We start from the raw sequence: 24542 nt of genomic DNA, 5'->3' as shown, positions 1-24542 counted from the left end.
TAGGCCTTCAACATATATTCTTTGGGGGTCACAATTTAGCCCATAAAAATGGGTCACAGAAGTACCTCATGATCTGTTCCCAAACTATAACAGGAAAAATACAGAATAGAGGGCAGACCCAGACGTGGACTTGAATTATTTTTGAGCAAGACTGTACAACATTTTTATCTCCTGACTAAACATCTAACAAAAAGAGTGTAGCAATATGGCCAGAAAGCATGTAATCTATTTCACTCTCCCTGCTCTTTTCTCAGTTCAGATCACATTTCCGTAGTCGGTAATTCACCAGAAAGTCATTCTTTATCCTTCCACAGCCCCTGACTCCCTTCAGTAAGAGCTGGACAGTTAGGTAGACCAGTTTCTTTTTGGCCCATTCATTCAGCTCGCTCTGAGCCTGCTCTGAGGCTAACAGATAAACCACTGTTGGAAGTGGATCTCCTTTTCTGGGAAAGAAAGCTTCAGAGCTGGCTTCCCTGACAGCAGGTACTCTTCAGAGAAGTAGATTTTGAGGTGGGGTTTGGTAAAGGCCTCAGCATAAGTTTGGAAGACAGAGGGTGGGCAGTGAAGCTGTGGGGAGGTGCTGGAGGAGGAAGCTCCCTGTAGTAAGCATGGATGGACAGGGCCAGTCAGCAGGGTGAGTAGGGAAGAGGGAACATGGGTAAAGAAAAAACAGTTCTAGGATTCAGTACTTTTTGTTGAATTCATTCTCTTCCAGGCAAGAAGAACATGAATCTAGGTATAGATGGGATTCTTACCAAGTGCCAGATGCTGGGAACACAGGAAGATGACCCAGGCTCTGGCCTTGATAAGCGCCACTTAGTTGGAGAGACACATGAGTGAATACACAGAGTGTGATTTACTGTGGTCAGAGCCTAGCCAAGCACCTGGCATGGACCACATGCTCGACTCATTTAATGAATGAATGAGGTAGTGTTGTATAGAGGGAAAAAAAAAGAAGGGTGGATTCCTTGAGATGAATACGGCTGATCCCACCTGTGTAGGTGCAGGTGCAAAAGGCTTTCCAGTGGAGGCTGAGAACTAGTTTGCAAAATGGCAAATGAGAGAGACAGACATCTCAAAGTGAAAGGGATAGCGATTGTCAAGAGCAGCCCGTGGCATAGGGTCCACGTGCACATCCAGTTACAGCTCAGGGTCTATAGGCAGGTGCGCACACACTGGCCACTTTCTGCTTGAAGTAAGCTTCAGCCTCCTATTGGTGCTTCAGGCTCCTGGCATTTCAAACTTGATTGGGCATGCCAGCTCCTTTGCCCTTCATGGTGTGCACAACCCTGTCAGGCACCCAAAGATGCTGTGGCTGTGAATTTGCTGTTAAGCTGTATTATTGAGTTCACAAACTCAACTTGCAGAAATCTAACCAAACAAGGGATTTGCAAGAGTTTCAAACAGAGCCGACTGACTACATTTCCCATGACAATCAGCTTGTTTACCACTCCAAGGTACACTCTAACTGCTGTTGACACGCTCATTTGCATACCAATGCCCAGAATGCTTTTCCAGCCCTACTGAGCTTGGGTTCTGCAGAGAGCTGAAAGGTTTATTTACACATACAATACATGACAACTTCATTTTCTGAAGCATCTTTTTTACAAACCGTATCCCCAAAATGCCTTTAAGTTGATGAAAGAATTTCAAAATCCGTTTGGAGTTTAAAGGCTTCTTTCTGGGTGGAAGGGGAGTCAAGCTGACTTGTACATGATAAAATTAACATTTAAGTTAAAAGATGCTTGAAGGTGCTCTGGCTGTTGTAGCTCAGTGGATTGAGTGCTGGCCTGTGAACTGAAAGGTTGCTGGGTCGATTTCTTGTCAGGGCACATGCCTGGGTTGTGGGTCAGGTCCCTGGTTGGGGGACATGTGAGAGGTAGCCAGCTGATGTTTCTCTCTCACACTGATGTTTCTCTCCCTCTCTTTCTCCTTCTGTTCCCCTCTCTCTGAAAATTAATATATAAAATCTAGCCCTGGCTGGCGTAGCTCAGTGGATTGAACGCGGGCTGTGAACCAAAGTGTCACAGGTTCAATTCCCAGTCAGGGTACGTGCCTGGGTTGCAGGCCACAGCTCTCAGCAACCGCACATTGATGTTTCTCTCTCTTTCTCCCTCCCTTCCCTCTCTAAAAATAAATAAACAAAATCTTTAAAAATAAATAAATAAATAAATAAATAAATACAATCTTAAAAAAAAGATGCCTGAGGGAAATGGGATTTTGCTTACTTCCTTACTCAGCATTGTGTCTTGGTATACCGAGCCACCAAGGTTATGAAGAGAAATCTTGTGACCATAGATAGGTTGGTGCACATCAGGGCTTTTAACTGGGCAACTTGCTTACTTCTGGAATGCCTTTGCATTGTAGCCTAGGAGATAACATTAATAAAGGGATATCAGGCATAATGGCATGGTAATAGAGCCACACACAGCTATGAGCAATTTTCCACTTTTAAGAGTGTAACAAAAAACACTGGGTGTGAATTGGTAATCCTGTGGTCTTTCAGGACGAGGCTGACTGGGCTTTGAGAGAGGTTCCATAGTGAAAGGGGAGACTTGCCTGCCTTTTTGTCCCCAGAGGAAGGAAATGTAAAAGTCCTTTAGAAAGTCAAGTTTGAGGGTATGATGTAGGAAATAGCCAGATTTTGTGTGAAATGTAACTTTTCACATGGTTTGATATTTTGGGGTTTTTTTCAATGACTTGTATGGGCACTAGACTTGGAGATTAGGGTGGTTAGGAGAGGAAGGCCATGATGTGAGACCTCCTGGTTATTTGAAGTGGTTATGGGGAGCCAGGCTGTTTCCTTAATGGACAAAAATTAACAGATTCCAAAGCCAGCTCTCACAGAGAGAAGAAGGCATTCTGAAGAGGTAAAGGAAGTGGGCCTTGGGGTCAGATTCCTGACTCTAAATGTCAGCATCTCTGCAGCTAGCAATGCGATCCTGGAAAGTCATGTAATATCTCTGTGCCTCAGTTTCTTCACCTGTGGAACGGGGAGCCCATAATTGCAGACTCAGGGGGTTGTTAAGAGGATTAAGAGGGCCAATACATGTCTGGCAATTAGTAAGCATGTAGTACATTCTGAATTATCCAGTAAGTGCTGGATGCTATAATTTTTAATACACTACAATAGCTCTTCCCAAACATTGTTGTCTTGAGGTTTCTTTATATTCTTTTTTTAAATTTTATTTTTTTATTTTAGAGAGAAGGGAAGGTAAGGAAAAAGAGAGGAAGAGAAACATCAATGTGAGAGAGAAGCATCAGTTGGCTGCCTTCCATATGTACCCTGACTGGGGACTGAACCTGCAGCCCAGGCATATGCCCTGACTGGTAATCAAACCCGTGACCTTTCGGTTCACAGGATGATACCCAACCAACTGAGTCACACTGGTCAGGGCTATGTTCTTAAAAGGCATGGAGGACTCCAGAGAGCTTTTGTGTATATGGGCTATATCTATTAATATTTATTGTATTAGAAATTAAAACAAAAAATTTAAAAATATTTATTTCTTAATTTATCTTAAACCACAATAATAAACTTGTTCCTAAATATTTATAATAAAACAATTCCTGAAGTGTTTTATACAGTATAACATTTATGCAAAAATAACTATAATTTCTGGAACAAAAATATAGTTAAAAAGGTGACATTATTTAATATTTTTGCAAATCACTTTAATGTTTGGCCTCATAGGAGACAGATGAAGTCATATTTTTTTCTGCATTCAGACTTTTGTGATATGTTATTTTGCTTGAACTATACAGATATGTAGTTTAAAAAATGGAGGGGTAATAGCCTTTTCATATAATTGCAGATAGTTCTCTAGACACTAAACTGAAACTTGAAAAGTAATCATTTCTTGAAGTGATTATATGATGTGGAATCTGAAATCGCATCAATAATTTTTTTTGATCTGTTATATTGAAATCTGACAGTCTACCTTTCACTTTGAGTGGATCTTTTACCCAAGCCTAATTTTGTAAGCACCACACATTGGTCATTGGAAGAATATTGGTTCACTGGATCAGTGAAAGTCATGCATGTACTGACACATTCTGTTATATAATACTTTGAAAATTTGTCAATGTTATCATCTCACTGGAAAAAATCCAGGTATTGAAATGATGTCAAGTTCACAGCGATGGACACATGTATTCCAACATTTTGATTTTTGCTTGAAACCTCAAATTTTATCATTGGCAACAAAGATGTCAGTTGCTTCTCTTCAACTAACTGGCTCATTTTGTTTTAAAAAAAATACTCGTCAAATACCAAGTCTGAATGATTAGCTTGTTCATCAGTCCTTTCAAGTAAACTGAGTTTCCATGAATGATGCAACTAATTGAGCTAGCCGCTCAACCAATCACTGACTGTTTCTTCTGGAGACAACTACTATGTAGCATGCTTTTAAAGGTGACTTTTAATGAAATTATCATTTTAACCCTGTACCAAGATCATTTTTAGGTGTTACCAGACTGTTTTCTTAACCTTAGTTGTGTGGAGGTCAAGAGTACAGTGACTACTGCCTTAGTTCATCTCAAGCACCAGCAGTTTTGCCCAACACTGCTTCTGCAACCCCAGTGCAAATGTGACACAGTACAAAAGGCAGATCATGTCTTAGTATTATTATGACAATAGTTTTGACCTCTTGTACCTCTGACAGGTCTCAAGAAATCCCAGGGACACATGGTGCACACTTCGTGAACCACTTCACTGTAACAAAGGTAGTAGTTGGTGCCCAGATTAGGTATCTGTGAGGTCTGTGCAGAAGCATCCAGTCATGTACTACGAAAAGGAGAGACATTTATTGAAGAAGATACAAGGTACAAGGAACAGTGTACATAGGACAATGATGCCTCATTCCCCTTCAAAGTAGGTAACTTGGGGCCTCACACAGTTCTCCCAGTCACCATCAGCTACCCCACTGTATTTTCCTGAATCTCATAGACAGTCTGAAATCTCTTCCCTTTCAAAGGTGATTTTAGTTTTGAGAAAAGCCAGAAGTTACAAGGTGCCAAATCTGGACTGTAGTGGGGCTGAGTCACCTGGGCAATTTGATGTTTCACCCAAGAACTGCATGAGACATGATGCATGAGCAGGCTTATTGTTGTGATAAAGCTGCCAGTCACCAGTTGCTCATAGCTGTGGCCTTCTGAGTCATACAAATAGTTTCCATGGAGGAATGTGCAAGCTTAATGCAAAATTGGATGCAGCCCTGGCTGGTGTAGCTCAGTGGATTGAGTGCAGGCCTGTGAACCAAAGGGTCACTGATTTGATTCCCACTCAGGACACATGCCTGCATTGCTGGCCAGGTCCCCACTTTGGGGCATGCGAGGAACAACCACATATTGATGTTCCTCTCCCTCTCTTTCGCCTTCCCTTCCCCTCTCTCTAAAAAATAAATAAATAAAATCTTTAAAAAAATTGGATACAGATTTGTTGCTCTACTTGCTCAGTCATTTTGAATGTGACAGCCACACAGTACACATGCTCACTCAACAGCATCTATAGTCCTCACTGACTAGTACAGTGAAGTCGTCATTGTTCATGCATCCCCAATCCAGTCTGCTCTCCTTGCTACTAGGTTACATCAATGTGGTGCAAGCCAATTTTTTTGTCATTTTAAGTATATTTTATTGATTATGTTATTAGAGTTTTCCCAATTTTCCCTCTTTATCCCCGCTCCATCTTGCATCCCCCAACCCTCCAGCATCACCTCCCTTAGTTCATGTCCATGGGTTGTACATATAAGTTCTTTGAGTTCTCTGTTTCCTATACCATTTTTGACCTCTCCCCAACTATTTTATGCCAACTACCTATGCTTCTTTTTTCCTGTACCTTTCTCCCCCTATTCTTTCTTCCCCCTCCCCACTGAAATCCTTCCATGTGATGTCCATTTCTCTGTTTCTGTTCCTGTTTTAGTTGCTTGCTTAGTTTTTGTTTTCATTGTTTTTCTTTTCTTTTAGGTTCATTTGTTGATAGTTGTGAATTTGTTGTCATTTTACTGTTCATATTTTTATCTTCTTTTTCTTAGGTAAGTCCCTTTAGCATTTTATATAATAATAGCTCGATGATGATGATGAACTCCTTTAACTTAACCTTATTTGAGAAGCACTTTATCTGCCCTTCCATTCTAAATGAGAGCTTTGCTGGATAGAGCAATCTTGGATGTAGGTGGTTGCCCTTCATGACTTGGAATACTTCTTCCCAGCCTTTTCTTGCCTGCAAGATTTCTTTTGAGAAAGCAGCCGATAGCCTTATGGGCACTCCTTTGTAGGTAAGTCTCTCCTTTCCTCTTGCTGCTTTTGAGATTCTCTCTTTATCTTTAACCTTTAGCACTTTAATTATGATGTGTCTTGGTGTGGTCCTCTTTGAGTTCATTTCTTGGGGACTCTCTGGGCTTCCTGGACTTCCTGAAAGTCTATTTCCTTCACCAGATTGGGAAGATTACCCTCATTATTTGTTCAAATAAGTTTTCAATTTCTTGCTGTTGTTCTTCTCCTTCTGGCACCCCTATAATTTGGATATTGGAATGTTTCAGGTTGTCCCAGAGGTTCCAAAGCCTCTCTTCATTTTTTTAAATTCTTGTTTCTTTGTTCTGTTCCAGTTGGATGTTTATTTCTTCCTTTTGTTCCAAATTTTTGCTTTGAGTCCTGGTTTCCTTCCTGTCACTGTTGGTTGCCTGAATATTTTGCTTTATTTTATTTTGGATATCCTTCATTTGTTTTTTCATTTTTCAACCAAGCTCAGTCAGTTCTGTGAGCATTTTGATTACCAGGGCTTTAAATTCTCCATTGGTCAAGTTGACTATCTGCTCATTGCTTAGCTCTCTTTCTGAAGTTTTGCTCAGTTTTTTCATTTGGGCCATATTTCTTTGTCTCAGTACAATAGTTATGTTGTAAGGGGGCAGGGACTTCAGTACTCACCAGGGCAGGGCAACCCTCCTTTCCTCACTGCAGGGCTGCCTGTGGGGGAGGGGCCATAGAGGGAACTATGCAGCTTGCCTGCTCCTCCCTAGCCCACTTTCCAACAAACTCTTTTGTGAGACTGGGAGTTTCTCCCACTGCCATAGTCCACAGTCACTTCTGAGTTTCAGTTTCCCGTTCAGCCAGCCTTACCACCCCCCACCCTCATGGGGATGTCTTGCCATGGGTTCTCTTTGTCCACCTCTCTGCCCCATCTCACTCCTACTGGTCTGGTTGTTCTGATTGACTGTTTCTTTCATTCCTTGGTTGCTGGAGTTCCATGCAATTTGATTTTTTGTCATTTCTGGTTGTTTATTGGTTTTAAATTGGTCATTATCCTCCTTTTGGTTGTGCAAGGGAGTGAAGGGTTTCTACCTACACTATCATCTTAGCCAGAACTCCCCATTCTTAATATATTAACAATGACTGGACTTTTTCTGGACAGACCTCATATAGTTTTGTTTACTCAATAGCCCTTCTTTCCTTCCAGATGCCCAGCTGCCTCTTCCTGTGTTGTACTGGGACCTCAAGTCACAGTATCCATTCAAGTGCCACCCCTGTCCACAGCCTCAGGATTGCCACACAACTCAGGCAGAGAAAATATGTGCTTAGATTCAGACCTCTGGGGGGAACACTGGGCCCAGGTCCTTTGCCTATGCCTGACCTGGGGCTATGCTGGAAAAGGGGCTTAGCAGTAAATACCTAGTCCTTATTGGATCTTGCAGTAGAAAATGGGACCCTGGTATGGAGAACCCTTACAATGTGCAAATGTCTACCTCAATGGATGCCTGCTTTTTTCAAGAACTCAACTTACATTTGTAAAAACAAAATTTAGATACTGATCAGAAAGAGGGGACATGGATGCTGGTCAGACAAAAAAAAAAAATGCCACTAATGTCAATTAACCCCTTGACTTTAGAGAAGAAGAGGCTGAGATCCAGGAAGATCATGCTTTATCCAAAGTCATAGAATTTGTTAGTGGTATACTTGGGGCTGGACCTCACTCAGGTTCTTGACTCCCAGGTCAGTGCTCTTTCCCCTACAATCTTCTTACATTCTTACATTACCATGGAGGGGCCTAGAGAGCTCTCATCCAGATCAGAATTTGTATTAGCCTGTTAGGTTGCCATACAAAATACAAAAGGCTGGGCTGGGGGCAGGGGTTTAAACAAAATAAATTTATTTCTTCTCAGGTATGGAGGCTAGGGGTCCCAGGTCAAGGTGCTGGCAGGATTAGTTTCTTCTGAGACCTCTCTCCTTGCCTTGCAGATGATGCCTTCTCCCTGTGTTCTCATGTAGTTGTCCTTCTGTGTGCACTCATGCCTGGCGTCTCTTATCCTGTTATAAGGACACCAATCATATTGGATTAGGATCCACCCATATGAAGTCACTGAACGTTAATTACTTCTTCAAAGAGCCCATTGCTAAATACAGTTACACTATGAGGTCCTGGGGGTTAGGACTTCAATGTGTAAATTTAAAGGGAACACAATTCAGCCCATAAGAGAGCAACTCCAGAAATTCATAACATCCTGAAATCAAGGAGATGTGGCCTCTCTGTGGTATCTCTCTGTGAATAGTGAGCCAATGGAGGTGGTTCCTGCCCTCAAGGATTCAACACCCCCACACTCTCCCACCCAGTAGGGAAGTTCCTCACTGCAGGGTCACACCCAGTCTGATCAGTTGCCCCCTGACTGTGGCAGCACAGGGCAGGACTCCTGAGTGACCTCCTTCCTTACTGGCTCCTGCCTGAAATGGATGTTGAGTCCCATGCCTCCCAATGAACTGCAAGGGCACTACTTCCCATGAGCTGGAAATACCCACCACTGCCAGATGCATGGATACCCGGCTGCAAGTTGTCAAGTTGAAAGCCTTGGATTTCTTTGGTGGATTCAAAGGAGACTTTCAGAACCAGGACTTGGATTCACAGTGACAGGTCATCTGAAGCTGAGCACTCAGCTCAGGTAACCTGGTTCTCCTCTGAGATTTAGCAGCCTTCTTTGCCTTTCTTTTGTTTCAGCTTCTCCAGCACACACACACACACACACACACACTTTTATTAATATGTTGGCATTAGAAAATGCTCTGTTGATCACCATACACAAGACTGAGAAAGCCATGGGTTCATGAGGTCATTGCTTCATGGGGTCTGGCTGTGGGTGAGTCCACTTCCGCAGTGCGCTCTAGTGAGTCTGCTGCAGCCTAGTGAGCACACTAACTCACCCGTAGTTTAGGGTCTGGCCAATGACCTTAGGCAACATGTCACCCATCCCAGTGAGACTTTGAGGACCCTCCCTCTCCCCCAGCTCCTTTTCTTGCTTTTGTATCTCTTCCACATCCCTAGGTTCTCAGGGCCCTTCTACTCCTTTGCCCTTCCTGAGTCTCCTCTTGGAAAAAGTGAATGAGGTACTCAATGGTTACTACTCTCAATGGTTATACATATGTTTGAATCAAACACAGAAAGCCTTAGTGAAAAGGAATTGATTTCTAGTTTCAGACTTCCAAGCATTGACAAAACCAATAAGGATGCTTCAAGAAAAACCATACAGTGGTGGTGAGCAGTGTGCGTGTGCGTGTGACTGGGGGGTGGGGATGATAGCTCAGGCTCCTAATACTTTTTCCGCAAGAGATGGCCTTGTGGGCACCCACAGTCATAACTGAAAAGAGAACCCAGTTGCTTACAGGTCACAAGACAAATGGATAGAATATTCTTGGAAAGGCCCGAGTGGCTTTGGAAAGGACCTAGTAAACTCTGCCCACCCTGCAAGCCTCCAGCTGATCCTGCTTTCCAGCCAAGGCTATGCAGACTAACTAGCATGCTTGCACCACACAAGCATTCCTAGTGCCCCCACTCTCTTTGTCTCCTTTCTCCTTTTCTGTCATACCTGGGAGCATAGTCCAGTACCCTGGATGTAGAAGGTATGAGTATTCAGTGGAGGATAAGTGAAGGAAAGGTAGAAAGATGAACTCAGAGCTATGCTACCAAATCCTAGTCACAGTGGACTGGCAAATTGTAGCAGAAAATACATGAGCTCCAGTGGTTCTCAGCCTAAAGTGATTTAGCCTTTAAGGGACATTTTTGGTTGTCACAACTGGGAGGAGGGGTGCTATACTTGCATGTAGTGGGTAGAGGCCAAGGAAGCTGCTGAATACCCTACAACACATAAGCTACCCCCCGCAAAGAAGAATTATTGGGCCCCAAATGGCAGCAGTGTAAAGGGTGAGGAACTGGTTGAAGGGAAGGTGGAAAGAGTATCCCTGTTTGGAGTCCAGTGGTTCCCAGTGCCTGAGCAGCGCTTAGCGGAGGAGCCATTACTCACCCTCCATGACTGACTCTGGGGCGGGGAGGGGGGGGGGGTGGCTCCTGCTGGTGTTGGCACGTGTGTGTGCTCCACCCCTCTGTGGCAGATTCTGCTCTAAGGCTGTATGTGAGTGGTCACTTTTCAGCATTAAGTAAATAATGCAGTGCCAACTGTGCCCCAGGCCCATCTATAGGCACAAGTAACTAGAGCAACAACTGCATTGGTTAACATTTATTGGAACTTGGCAGGCATTGTGCTTAGCATTTTATGTGAAATCTATCCTATAATGTTGCATAACCACCCTGCAAAGCAACTATTAACAAAATTCCCATTTACAGATGAAGAAGCTGAGGCCCAGGAAGAACCAGTGGTTTGCCCAAGATTCCCAAACTTGTAAGTAGCTGGTGGAAATGGATTGAAAAGCCAGACACTTGGATGCTAAGGTCCAGACTTCTAGGCACTATGCTGCATGGAGAAAAGAAAGACACTGTCTCCCACATAAACTCGGGTCTGTAGCTGAATCAGTTACACTAAATGATAATTTCCAAGAAATTCCAACCTAGTAACTGTCTGATTTTAACTTCACAATTTTCCTTGTAAGTCCCAAATTCTAGCTCAAAACAGTGTGGTCTTAAAGACTGGCTACTCTCTTCCTAGAAGAGAAGCTCCATTTTCTCGTAGCTTCTCAATGCAGGCGCGCCCTTGCCTTCATCCCAAACCAGGCAGCGCAGGAGCGACTCTGGTGCGGATCATCGCCGAAGGAGAGACAGGGCAGGGTGAGGAGTGTTTGAGTCGAAGCCTGTTGGAGCGCAATAGCTGGTCGGCACCCCTGCACGCCACGCGGGATGTGGAGAGGCCCTGCGCCCGCAGAAGCTGCCTCCACGCTCCCCAGCGCCTGCTGCTGTCACCGTCTTGTCAACCATTGGGACCGCTGCAAGGAGGCTGCGTTTTCTTTCTCCCACTGCTCCCAGGGCGGGCAGCCAGAGAGCGAAAAGGCTGGTTTTCTGGGAGCAGAACGTGGAAATGCAAACTTGGGTAGACAAAGCTGAGGGGGAGAAAGGCACACTCCGGAGAGAAGTGGACCCGAGTGGACCCCAGGCGCAGCAGTGGATCTGCCCCTTCCTCTGGAAACGGACGGGGTCTGCATAGCGTGGCAAAATGGAAGAATTCGGGGAGGGGACACGCTTTAGGTGGATATAGGCTTCAGCCTCTTCGCATCTTTCCAAGTTCCATTTCTATCTCTCTCTGTCCTTGCTGCACCCCATCCTCACCCCCAGTCCAGCTTCCTGGCAGGCCCACCTCCGAAACTGTCTTAGTGGCCGGTCGCTGACAGCTGGAGACAGCCTGTCCCAGGGCATCTGACCACCCCCTTCTGTAATCTAGAGAAGGAGCTGCCTCAAAATGAGCCCACAGATTCACCATGGACCTGTTCCCTGGGGGCCTTGCTGCCGCAGGGTCAAAGGCAAACTGGTGGGTGTCACTGGAGCCAAAGGATGCAAAACTTCATTCATTCACTCACCAAAGAGCTAGCTCTTAGAGCAGCGTGCCAGCCAAGCAAAACTGAGAAAGTGTCAGAATCGCTGATGATAACATTAGCTGGGATTCTGTTCGCGGTGTGCCATCAAACACCCGGGCTTCCTTTAGGTTGGCACAACGCCCCTTCCTGGGAGGGTGGAGATCTGGTCCTCCAGGAAACACTGGTTCTACCGTTGGAGATTGGGGGAAGGTGCTGAGAGGGAGGCTGGTCGGACTCTCCTCTGTGTTCAGCGCAGCCCTGGCACCTTGATCAAGAAAGAAACTGGAGTGACCTCTCAGTGGGGAGTCAGATTATGCCTGCCTTTATCTAGGGGATTGGAGAGAGCGTCTCACTCTCAGCTGTATTTGAAGGAAACTGAAGGTTTTAGAAACGAACCTAATTCGTGTTGAGCTAACCCGAACTGGAGCATATTTCTCTTGAAAGAGACACACGTGTTTGTTTGATTTGCCTGCCTACTCCCGGTCCGAGCAGTCACCAGGGTGTGTGTGTGCTGGTGGGTGGGACTTCTGGCAGGAGAAGTGGTCCCAGTCTCCAGGACTAGGTATGGAAGGCTTGAGGATTCTTGAGAACCCAGAAAGGCTGTTTCTCATATCCAGTGTTTTGAACGGCAGAAATACCTCCTTTGGGTGGCCCAGCGCTCCGCATCTCTGCGGAAACCCCCCAACCTCCTACTGCTTTTAGTGCCAGGAACACAGGTAACCCTCTCCTCCTCACCGCCCCCAACGCCACTCCCGCCCTCGCACACCTGTTCGCAAGGGGGCCTAGAGTGTGGATTCTAAGTTGTAGGGGGTTGTGGTATGGTAACAAGAATTTCTAAGAACGTCCCTGTTGGGATTCTGGTGCCGGATTGCTGTGAGTTCTCAGAACCACTGCCCAACACGGGCCTCAAAGCAAAGCGAGAGGCCTTCACGAGAGGAGGCCGCACCATCCCGCAGGCAATGTCTCTAACAAATCGTTACCAGTTGGAGCACAGCGAAGGACAGATCTCTCAAGCTGGAGCGGGATGATTTCTGCCCTTGGCGGTAGAGGTCGGGACAGCCAGACATAGAGGGCGAGGGGTGCGAAAGGATCCCAGGCTGGAGGGGGCATTACAGGTGTTAAGGCCTAAGGCACAAGGAGGGGAGGGGCCACTCCTTCCCTTAGGGCTCAGCTCTGTGCCCTCCCCGGAGTGTGCGCACCAGGCCGGAGCTAGACCAGGGAGCACGCGGCCGGAGTCTCTGTGGGTCTGAGCATCGGGAGAGGCGAGTGACAGGGGGGCCCCTTGGCCCCTCCCTGCCCCGCCCCAGCGGGAAATTCTAACCCTGGCAGGAGCCTGTCCAGTCCACTTGGAGCCCTGGAGGTCCAGAGTCACGTGGATTTCTAAGAAAGAAAGTTTATTTAAAATTTTTACATAAATAAATAAATAAATATATTCTGGTGTTACAGAGACGGAACAGTTACACAGCTAGGCGAGCCGGGGTCTAGGGTCTGGGGTAAGAGACGATTCTCCAGAGGAGGATTCTCCAGGACCTCCGCGGGAAGGCAGAACGTCTCCAAAACAAAGTTAAATCGGTTTCTCGGACACAAATATCACGGGCAACAATTTTCTGGTAGAGGAGCCTCAGGGACAGCAAGGCCTGGTTAAGGACAAGTGGGTCGATTGAACTCGGAAGGAGGCTCCTCGATGGGGGAGGGAGGGAGGGAGAGGAAAAGGAAAAAACAGAGGTTCATAAATTTGTGGATGACAGACCACCACAGGGAAGAGGTGGGGAGGGAAAAAACGGGAGGAAGGAAGAAAGGAAGGAAGGAAGGAAGGAAGGAAGGAAGGGAGGGAGGGAGGGAGGGAGGGAGGGAGGGAGGAAGGAAGGAAGGAAGGAAGGAAGGAAACAAGGAAACAAACGGAACAGGCATCCTAGGGATGAATGGCCGAGTCTGACTCAGAGTGAGGAGAGCAGAGGAATCGAGGACACCTGAACGAGTTCAGAGAGTGTAGGCGAGGAGGCTCTGGCGGCCAGCAAGGCGCTGGGCCGGCGTGCCCGCGGGGGCCGCTATTACCGCACGGCCGAGACGGACTCGAGTTCTTGCAGTGTTCACAGCTTGGAGTCCGGTCACCCTGGGGCGGTGATACCAGCGTCCGTTCTCTGCCAAGCTTGGCACTGCCCAGGACCAAGGGGCTCGGCGAAGCCGTGCCAAATCCGTGCGTGGTCACCGCTTGGCAGCCAGTGCCTAGGACCCAGCGCTGAGTCCCAGGACCAGTCTTGAGGCGCAGGAAGGGCCTGGGGTGGGCAACCTGGGGAGACATACTCCTAGGGAGTGACCGTGAGATCTCGGTCATCTTTCCCCGAAGAAGACGGAGACATGGGCATTTCGTCGTCATCCTCCGAGCACTTGGCTGAGGACAGCGACGCGCACTTGCAGCCTTGCGGTGCGCCCCCGCCGGCACCGGAGTTTCCGCCGCTGCCGCGGTGGTTGCTGCCTTTACCCTCCTTCTTGTGTTTCACCCGGCGGTTCTGGAACCAAATCTTCACCTGCTTCTCAGACAGATTCAGGTAGGTCGCGATCTCGATGCGGCGCAGGCGGGACAGGTACATGTTAGAGGCGAACTCGCGCTCCAGCTCCAGCAGCTGCGTGCTGGTGAAGGCGGTGCGCATCCTCTTGCTGCTGGGCAGCTGGTTGGAGCTGCTGTCTGAGGGGGGTGGGGGTGAGAGAGGGAAGCGATCAGACCCTGCGCTGCGGGCCCGGTCTTCCGGTAGGCGGCCTTTAGGGTCCCAGGATTTCTGTCTCTCGCCCACCTCTTCGCCCGGAACACGATGCACAGCAGCGTGACCACGGGCACCTCCTTGCCAAACCAAGGGACTCGGATCCTCCCGGAGTCGCGCGGCCCTGGCACCCCTTCACGGAGCGCCCCGAATCCCAGTCCTCGCTCCTTCCTGGGCGTCCCCTTCAGGACTCGGGTCTTCTGCTTTCACCCTCCCTCCCGGGGTCCTTCCCTAGCCCTCCAACCCAACACCACCTTCGGTGTCCCCCTCAGGGTCCCGACAGGACTCTCATCGCCCCATAACGCCTAGGGTCCCTCACCCCCCATCCCTGGCTCGTCAACTTTCATCGGGCCACCTACACGCTGTGCCCCGCGCGGCGGCCTGGCTTACCCACGGAGATGCAGTGGAACTGCCTGGGGTCAGGCAGCGGGTAGGAGGTCTGGTAGAGCGCCGCGGCGGCAGCGGCGGCGGCGGGGCCGTGGGCGACCCCGGGCGGCCCTGCCGAGTGCTGGCGGCCCAGGGGCGCGTGGCAGTACTGAGAGCCGAAAGGCGGGAAGGACGCCTTGAGCAGAGGCAGCGCGGGCGGCCCCGGGGGCCCGTGCAGCTGTGAGGCGGTGACGCAGAGCGGGCACACGCACAGCAGCCCGGCCTTGCGCGCGTGGCAGGCGCCCGGGGAAAGGCCGTGCAGTGCGTGCGGCGAAGGCACCGCGTACGGAAAGAGCGGAGGCGGGCTGCCCTCGGGCGCCTTTTTCTCAGCTGCCTCGCGCAGCACCAGCGAGTCCACCAGGAAGGAGCGCGGCATGGCCCCACTGCGCGGTCGCCCGGCCGCCAGCCCGCTCCCTGAGCCTCTCTGACTTCGGGGGTCTCCACGCACTTCCACGGGCGGCGGCCGCGCGCAGCTGCCTCTTCCCGGAAGGCAGAAAGCACCTCTGAAGCCGAGGCTGAAGCTGCCTCCGCTGCAGCAGTGGGCACCGCCCAGAGAGAGCGGGGTGCTGGCCAGCGCTAGTGGTGCTGAAAGGCGCCGGCGGCGCCGCTTAAATAGGACTATTGCCATGTGATGGGCTACGCCAGGAGCGGCCCGGGCCTCTCAATAGGGTTTTTGTGCCTTTTCTCTTGGCATTCACTCTGCACGCTTCCTCATTATTTCACTTGTTAACTAAATGAACTGCATAATGTACTCTATTCTTGTCAACCCCACCCACGCCGTAACAGGCGCCCTCGCCCCTCCTCTTCCTTTTGCGGGTTTATTTTCTCATTTTCCTACGATTTAATATTCTTTTCTTTCTCTTTATTCCTCATTCCCTTTGGCTCTGCATTGGCTATCGGCCTGTTTATCTTACTGATTTTGCACCCCCCTCCGTTGCTGCCTTGCTCCCACAGATCTCCAAGAACACTCACCCCAATCTTCTCTGCGCACTCCCTCTCTGTCCCTTTCCTTCTTTCACCTCACCCTGTCCTCCAAGATCATGCTGCCTCCCCTCGGTGCGCTCAGTTCAGCGCTGTGCACCCCGAGGACGTCCCTACAGCCGGACTGCCATTTCCACCTGTGGAATCTCTTGCCCTCTCTCGGTGTCTGGAAGCAGGAGGACACGGGCTCTTGCAGGGGGGAGGCACCGCTGGGGAGACAGGAGAAGGACTAGATATTCCTGTACCCAGCCCTAGCCCCATTGCTCTCCCTGTTTTCTCTAAGCTTCTCAATTAGTCTTAACTTTGATGTTGCCTGTAACGCCCAGTCTTTGTTACGCAGATGGTTGTCTACCAGCACTTTCACCCGTCAGGGCCGTCAGGGCCGTGGATGTGAAGAGCAAATCAGCCGCTGAGAGTCAGGGCTAGAGACAAGGGATGGGAAATGAGAGCCTAGACCTCGAGGATGGAGATCTCGCAGCCCCGTCCCCTCCACCCCGGGACTGGCGAGTGTAGAAGCTCTCCGCCGGCGTCTTTTCCACTCGTGCGCACCCCGCAGACTGGCGGGTGCGCTGGGAAACCACGGCTCTCCCGAAGTGCGCCTCTCGGGAGCGGCGCGAGGGGCGTTTGTATGCTCAGCTCCGCTGCCTTGGCCCACCCCCAACGAGCTCCCCTCTCTGCCAGTCCTTCTCCTGCCGCGTCACTCTTCTTTCTGGTCACACAATGGTTAAACAACTTCAAACACTTGGAGCTGTGTCCACAGCTACAGCTTTTTAAATCATCAGCGGGCTCAAAGCTTTACGCCAGGAGCCTTTTCCATACAATGGGAAATTAGCATAAATATTTCGAGTTTACAACCCGGGACTTTCCACGGAAGTCGTTTACTTTCGATTTTATTGGAACCAAGTCACTGCGGTCGGCTGTTCTCTGAATACGACTGTGAGAAATGGAGAGGGAATCGGTGCACCGCAAGAAGACTGCCCCAAACCAAGCCGTGCTCATGGGTGTTCATCATGGACGAAATCTTAGCAATAGCCTCAGTAACAAATTATAACCGGTTAAAAAGCAAAGAGACTGCGTTTGCCAGAACCTAGCTGGTTCTAGGAACGCGAGAGGGGCGGTGGGGGAAACACCCTGTTATCCAGCAGGTCCAGTAAGGGACCAAAGCTTCCTTGACTGTTCGGCACGGGGCGGCGGGGGGGGGGGGGTCACTGCTGCCTGCCTCGCCATTACGTGCCCCCCAAGGCTCCTCGCGCCAGGGTGGTTGGTAGCGAACCACACCGCCTGTGTTGGCGAAGCCTCACGCTGGTTGCAACGGCTCTCGGGGAAATTCGGGCTGACCTGGACCGCTGGTACTGAACCGAGAGCCGTGAACCGCGGCCAGAGGAGGGCCTCCCCAAGGGGCAGAGGCGGGTGCGAGAGGCGTTGGGGTACGGGCGGAGCCCGAGGGGTGAAAGGGGCGACCGCAGCGTCTGGAGCCAGGAGCCGCAGCCCTCGCCTGGGGAGGGAAAGGGTTAAGGGCCCCTGAATGCGAGCAAAGCCAAAGCTACTGGGAAAGAATATCTGGGGGGCGGGCGGCGGGGGGGGGGGGGGGGTGGTGGTAGCCAGTTGTTTTTTTTTTTCCTCCTCCAGCTTCTGGACCTTATTGAATGTCATTGAAGAAAGTTTTGAATGCCAGATAAAGAGAGGCGAATTAAAGTGTGTGACAGCGGAGGATAAGCGCACACAAAGAGAACTCTGTCACACTTCGGGGCAAAATCCGTGGGCTTTTTACCAAGTTTCTTCGCTATGATTGAATTAAGTAATAGGAAAACATTTTCTTTCAGTTTAGAGCCATTAGACAAAAACTTCAAAGCGAATAACACTTTTTAATGTGCGGCCCACAATGAATCCGGTTTTGTGCCGAAATGTTTAAAAGGTTTGTTGGGCAACTCGGCGCGGGAGAGCCCCGGGCCCGGCAAACGCGGTCTCGGCGAGTGTTGCGCGGAGGCCCGGAAGGACGCCTGCCGAAGCGGCGTCTCCTAACCCGAAGGGCTGCGGCCGGCCGGAGGGGCTCGCTGCTCGGCGGTTCCGGACGCAGGGTGCGAACCGGGGGGCTGGTGATTTTAGGAAAGAAAGTTCTCCGCCTGCCGAGAAGGCCGGCTCCGCAGGACATGGGACAGGGCGCCGTCGGGCGAGGGGCGAGAGCTGGGCCAGGTGTCCAGCGCCCTGTCTCCGCAGCCCAAGCTCGTGGCCGCGGCTCATGTCCTGGTGTTCGGCCGCTGCCCTCCCAGCCTGGGGTCGGCTTCCCCGGGACCCTAGGGCGGCTGCAGTGCAGCCCCGTTCATAGCTCCTCCCCGGCAGGTGTCGGCGGAGTGAACTTGAATCTCCCGAGCAAACGTCCCCGAGGGCGGGTCGGGGTAGGAGTGGGCGGCAGGATTAGCCCGTCAGCCTGAGAGAGGGACCCCGGGGAGCCCCTGGGCCTGGTGGGTACTGCTGTGCCCTGGGAGCTGGCTTTCAAGTGTCCATCAGGGAGTGTTCAACATGGAATAATTTCTCTTGTCCCGGTCTTTTCTTCTTTTTCATACTGCCTTCTTTCCTGTTGGTAGAGAAAACACACCATTTTTCTCCTGGAAATGTAGCTCTGAGATATTTGCTGCAAAAAATGTGCAAATAAGGAAGGAGAGTGTCTTTGTTCCCTGACCTGCTCATATTTCTTCAAATGCGTTCTCAGGGAGGCCAACAGCCCCCTTTAAAAATATCACTCCTCTTCCCCCACACTACCCAGTCTGCTTCCTTGCTTTATAAATACCTTCCAATATTCTGTGTCTTTTACTCGTTTATTTTTATGTTTTCTCACTCTCACCACACACACCCCTATAGCTACTGAAATATATGCTCCACCGTGGACCAGCATATTTGTTTATCTTGTGCATCACTGTACCCCAACTCAGAACAGTTCCTGGCACATAGTAGTTCATATATCTTTGCTGGATAAATAAATAAACAAACAAACAAATAAATAAATAAATGGAAGATTCTTGACTCGGGAGGTCTTACCTAGGGAGGTAAGATGACTTCCCTAGTTTGCCTGTTTAATACTCCTAGCCACTTAGGAGCTTGGTGCCAGGTCACTGACCTGCAGGGATTCTTCCAGCCGATATACCCTTCCCAGTGACTGAATTGTCACAGGAGCTCAGTGAGTGTGCTGAGTGAATGGCAGATCTGTAGGTACACAAACCTCCTGAAGAGTTTCTCCTGTTCCCTCACAGAGGCAAGACCATCCCATTCAAGGCAATTCCAGCGTTGCCCTCTGCAGGAGTTGGATGAACCCATTGGTAGCTCAAGGCTAGGGATTGTCATCTAGGCCTTTTCATGGTGTACATGTGTCCTGGAATTATCGGTGACCATTTCTGCTCTTTCTGGCTTAAAGAAATGGAGTGGAAATTATGTACACATAAATTCTAAATCTCTCTCCCACTTTAAAATCACATTTTTCATCATGGGACATCAGCAGAAAGCTCTAAGGTTAAGGGTTAAAAAGTGACATGTCCAAATATGACATAATGTTGCACTGCCACAAGCAGAAGCTCTCAATGGAGGCCAGGCCAATGGTGACTCAGACAACACCCCATGCCCCCATTCCACACACCCCCCTCCCAGGATAGCAGCCTATTAAATTGAGTAGACAAGCAGGAGAGCACCTGATCTGCCAGAGGATGAGGACTGTGTCTGGGAGCTACTCCTTAAAAAGTGGATCATTAAGAGCTGCATGTTAAAAGGTGTTATTTGCTTTTAAGTGTTTATCTAAGGGTTCTAAAATAAAATAAAAATAAAATAAAATAAAATAAAATATTTTCCTATTACTTAATTCAATCATAGGAAAGAAATGTGGTAAAAAGCCCATAGATTTTGCCACAAAGTGTGGCAGAGTTCTCTGTGTGTCTGCTTACCTCCTGCTCTAAAGACCTCAATACAAGATCTGGGAGTGGAGGGTACCTGCAGTGGGATATAAGAGAGATGCACAATCCGTGGGCTTTTCACCACACCCCTAGACAGGGGTGTGAGCAGGGAGTGAAGGTCCAACCCTAAAGAGCCATTCTAACAGGCTTGTACTTGATCCTATCCAGAGATTTTAAAACAAGGACAGTAAGAGTCAGATCTGAACTCAAGAAATGTAACTGGAAGCAGTAGGAGGTTCTACTGCTAGGACAGAGAGAGGCCAGAGTAGGGCCCAACGCAGTCAGCTTGCAAATGAATGTTTATTGAACTACTGAATGAACAAAGACAAGGAAACAAGCAAGGAGAAGATGGTATTAATTCAAGTGATGGATAATGACCCCCTAAGCTGGGGTGGGGACAGGAGACTCAGAAGAAGGAAGTATTTGAGAGAATCTGAAGGGCGAATGGTTATGACCAATTAGGGGTGTGTACGTGTGTACATGTGTGTGTTAGGGGGCATGAAAGAGAGTGAGCAAAACACACTGGTTGTTTGAGGAAATTGTTGGGTGGTGATACTGAAGGCAGAGACAAAGGACTCAAGAGCAGGGACAACTTCTGCTTGTGGAGGTGCAATATTATGTTATATTTGGACATGCCATTTTTTGACCCTTAACCTTAGAGCCTTCTGTTAATGTCCCATGATGAAAATGTGATTCTAAAGTGGAGTTTAGAGATGGAGGCATTTGGAATGTGTGTGTACAAAAATGGTAGCTTTAGTATTAAGATGGATGAACTTGGGGGACAGGGATGGGAGAGTGTAGAGAAAAAACAGGATTATAGATCCTTAGTAACATTCACACTAAAGGAGATGAGTGGAGGAAGTGCTCCTTACAAGTTAGAAAAGAGTTTTTAGCATCTGTCTTGGGGCATTAGAAAGTATTTAAGATATAAGCTTCATGCTGGGAAGAGTGGAGCAGAAAGAGGGGAAAACCAGTGCCCCTGAGATCAAGGAGCTGCCTACCTATTTTATGTGAATGGAAGATAAATGCTTATCTTAGTATTATTATTTAGATATTCCATTACACACAGCTGTATTTAATCATAACTAATATGGTCCCCAAACCCTGATCCTTCCAGATAATAAGAATCATGTCAGATGATGGAATCAGTGGTAATAAAGTTATAGTTGCTGGGATAGCCTCTTGTTCATTCCCAACTAGATGACAAGCCCTTAGAGTCAGAGATAAAGACTTATTTCTATTGGTATCACCAACTTTTCTCACAATGCTTGGCACATGTAGTTAGTAAATGTTTAATCTTAGTACTAATGGCAGTAAAGGAGCTATCCTTCAGTCGCATCTATTCAACGCATCACAGCTGCATCTTGATGAGTGGGTATCTCAAGATTTCATAAGTTCTCTGCACTCCAGCTTTCTTTTTCTTTTAAGTATTTTTTAATTTTTCAATTACAGTTGATGTGCAATATTATATCAGTTTTAGGTGTATAACATAGTGATTAGATATTATATAACTTAGCAAGTGATCACCCCAATAAATCTAGTACTCACCTGACACCACACATAGTTATTACAATATTAGTGACTATATTCCCTATGCTGTATTTTACATCCCCATGACTATTCTGTAACTACCAATTGTACTTTTTAATCCCTTTACCTTTTTCACCCATCTTCTAACACTCTTCCCATCTGGCAATGGTCAAAATGTTCTCTATATCTGTGAGTCTGTTTCTGTTCTGCTTATTCATTTATATTGTTTTTTTAGATTCCACCTATAAGTGAAATCATCTGGCATTTGTATTTCTCTGTCTGAATTATTTCACTATGTACAATACCCTTTAGGCCCATCCATGTTGGTGCAGATGGCAAGACTTCGTTTTCTTTTACAGCTGAGTCATATTCTGCTGTATGTATGCACCACTTCTTCATCCACTCATCTATTGATGGACACTTGGGTTGCTTTCATACTTCAGTATTGTAAGTAATGTTGCAATCAACACACGGATATATGTTTTTTCAATTTGTGTTTTGGGATTTCAGATAAATATCCAGAAGTGGAATTGCTGGATCCTTCTTTGTCTATTGTTATAGACTTTGTTTTAAAGTCCATTTTGCCTGGTATAAGTTGCTATCCTAGCTTTTTTTTTTCTGTTCCCATTTTCATGAAATATCATTTTCCATCCCTTTACTTTCAGTCTGTGTGTGTCTTTCAATCTGAAGTGTAGACAGCATATATAAGAGTCTTGTTTTGTTATCCATTAAGCCACTGCATGTCTTTTGATTAGAGCATTTAACTTCTTTGCATTTAAAGTATGTTTTTATTGCTATTTTATTATTCATATTTTTTATCTTTTTCCTTCTTCTTAAAGAAATCTCTTTAACATATCTTGTGTTACTGGGTTGGTGGTGAACTTCTTTAGCTTTTTCTTACCTGGAAAGCTTTTTATCTCCTCTTTGATTCTAAATGATAGCATTGCCTGGTAGACTAATCTTGATTGCAGGTCCTTTCTTTTCATCATGTTGAATATTTCATGCTAATCCTTTCTGGTCTGCAATGTTTCTGTTGAGAAATCAGCTGATAGTCTTATGCAAGCTTCCTTGTTTCTCTGTTGCTGCTTTTAAGATTCTTTGTCTTTAACCTTTGGCATTTTAGTTATAGTGTGTCTTGGTGTGGGCCTCTTTGGATTCATCTTGTTTGGGACTCTCTGTGCTTCCTGGACTTATGCATTTCCTTCACCAGGTTGGGGAAGTTTTCTGCCACTAATTTAATTAATTAACTAATTAATTAATTACTTTAAAAATATTTTATTTATTTATTTTTGGAGAGCAGGAAATGGGAGAGATGGAGAGGAGCATCGATGCAAGAGGGAAGCATTGATTGGCTGCCTCTGGCATGTACCCTGACCAAGGACCTAACCATAACCCAGGCATATGCCCTGAATGGCAATTGACCCAGTAACCCCTCACCCTGTGAGATGATACCCAACCAATAGAGCCACACCAGTCAGGGCTGTCATTAATTTTAGATTTTCAGTTTCTTACTCTCTCTCTTCTCCTTTTAGCAACACTTTGATGAGAATGTTGGTACACTTGAAGTTGTGCCAGAGGTTCCTTACACTATCCTCATTTTTAAAAGTTCTTTATTCTTTTTGCTGTTCTAACTGAGTGTTTTCGGCTTCCCTATCTTCCAAATCACTGATTTGATCCTCTGCTTCATCTACTCTACTGTGAATTTCCTGTAATGTATTCTTTTTTTTTTAATCCCAAGACCATTATTTATTATAAAGGTGCACCCTGATGGGCTTATCAGTAGGATTTCTGGTGGTTAGCAGTGATGAGGATCAGCTACCAGTAGGATCTGGTCACTCTGGATGAGGTTGTCTTTGATCTCCTTCTTGGAAGCCCTATCCACATATTTCTGGTAATAGGTCACCAGGGCTTTGGAGATGGACTGACATGACCAATCTGGGCCACATGACCACCACCTTTTATATGAATTTGGATGTTCACTATGGCAATTGCTCCTTCCCCAGGAGCAGAACAAGTTCCAGTAGCTTGTATTGCAGTGTATGCGGATTTATCATCTCCAGGGGCTTCCCTTTCACCTTGATGAGGCTGTTGCCCCATTCCCAGTGTGCCATGGCTGTGGCCATCTTCTTGCAATGGAAGGCCTTCATGGACTGCAGAGGACCCTTGGATGGCATGGCTGCAGGTGTATACAGGAGATACTCACCATGTCCTATAATGTATTCTTTATTTCAGTTAGTGTATCTTTAATTTCTGAGTGTTTTTTAATGTTTCCTATATCTTTGTTCCTCTACTCTTCCCTAAGTTCACTGAGCATCCCTAAAATCAGGGTTTTGAACTATATACCTGGTAGATTACTTGTTTCCATTTTATTTCATTCTTTTTCTGGAGTTTTGTTCTGTTCTTTCATTTGGGACATGTTTCTTTGTTTGCTAATTTTGGCAGCCTCCCTGTGTTTGTTTCTATACAGAGCTGCTATGTCTTTTGGGCTTTGTAGAGGGGTCTTATGTAGTAGGTGTCCTGTAGGATCCAATAGCTCAGCTTCACCAGTAACCTGAGCTGGCCACCCCAAGTATACCCTCTCTGTGGGCTGTGTGCACCCTTCTGTTGTAGTTGAGTCTTGATTGTTGTTGGCACATCGATGGGAAAGGGATTTACCCCTAGGCCAGTTGGCTATGAAAACTGGCCAGGATCACTGTGGAATATATGCTGTGCAGTGGTTGATCACACAGAGCAGGTCTTACTTCAATGGGACTCTGGTGCTGCTGAGTCTGCCCTTTGAGTATGTTGCTTGTGGAGGTGGTTGAGTGGTGCTTCATCATGATCTGAAGCTGTCTACCAGGTGTGCTGGCTCTGGAGCCTCCTTGGAGGTGCCAGCCAAGGTCATCTGCCACTTGTAACCTGACCGGGGCCACCTGAGATGAGCTATAAAGTGATATGCAGATGGCTACTACTTGTGCTGCGTTTACTCCAGCTTTCTTAGAATCAAACTGGAATAATATCTCACCTGCCCTGTAAAGATTAAAGATGGTATATCTTTAACCTGAAGGTCATCAGGTTTTCTGGTCAGTGCATGCAGGCGAAGGCAATTGATATGAACAATCTAGAGCTTCTATGTGAACTTTGC

At 47.4% G+C, this 24542-nt stretch overlaps 1 protein-coding gene and 1 pseudogene across 1 annotated transcript; both read right to left on the bottom strand.

Moving 5' to 3' along the window:
• Positions 1 to 14090: 14090 nt before the first annotated feature.
• On the bottom strand, positions 14091 to 15345 carry GSX1 (GS homeobox 1). The gene is made up of 2 exons (XM_028503443.1): positions 14934 to 15345; positions 14091 to 14470 (listed from the first exon to the last, which is right to left on the bottom strand). The coding sequence occupies exons 1-2, from the start codon at positions 15343 to 15345 to the stop codon at positions 14091 to 14093; spliced, it is 792 nt and encodes a 263-aa protein (XP_028359244.1).
• Positions 15346 to 23212: 7867 nt separating this feature from the next.
• LOC114488998 lies at positions 23213 to 23616 on the bottom strand (annotated as a pseudogene).
• Positions 23617 to 24542: the final 926 nt, after the last annotated feature.

Source organism: Phyllostomus discolor, chromosome 2 (genome assembly GCF_004126475.2).
Source record: "Phyllostomus discolor isolate MPI-MPIP mPhyDis1 chromosome 2, mPhyDis1.pri.v3, whole genome shotgun sequence".
NCBI lineage: Eukaryota > Metazoa > Chordata > Mammalia > Chiroptera > Phyllostomidae > Phyllostomus > Phyllostomus discolor.
Note: the sequence above shows the minus strand (reverse complement) of the source record. Positions and strands in the feature narration are given on the sequence as shown.

Excerpts from the sequence above, each read along its gene's own strand:
- GSX1 (XM_028503443.1), bottom strand. The coding sequence starts at position 15,345 with ATGCCGCGCTCCTTCCTGGTGGACTCGCTGGTGCTGCGCGAGGCAGCT. Across the intron at positions 14,471-14,933 it reads GTTCCACTGCATCTCCGTGG|ACAGCAGCTCCAACCAGCTG; the intron begins GTAAGCCAGGCC and ends CACCCCCCTCAG.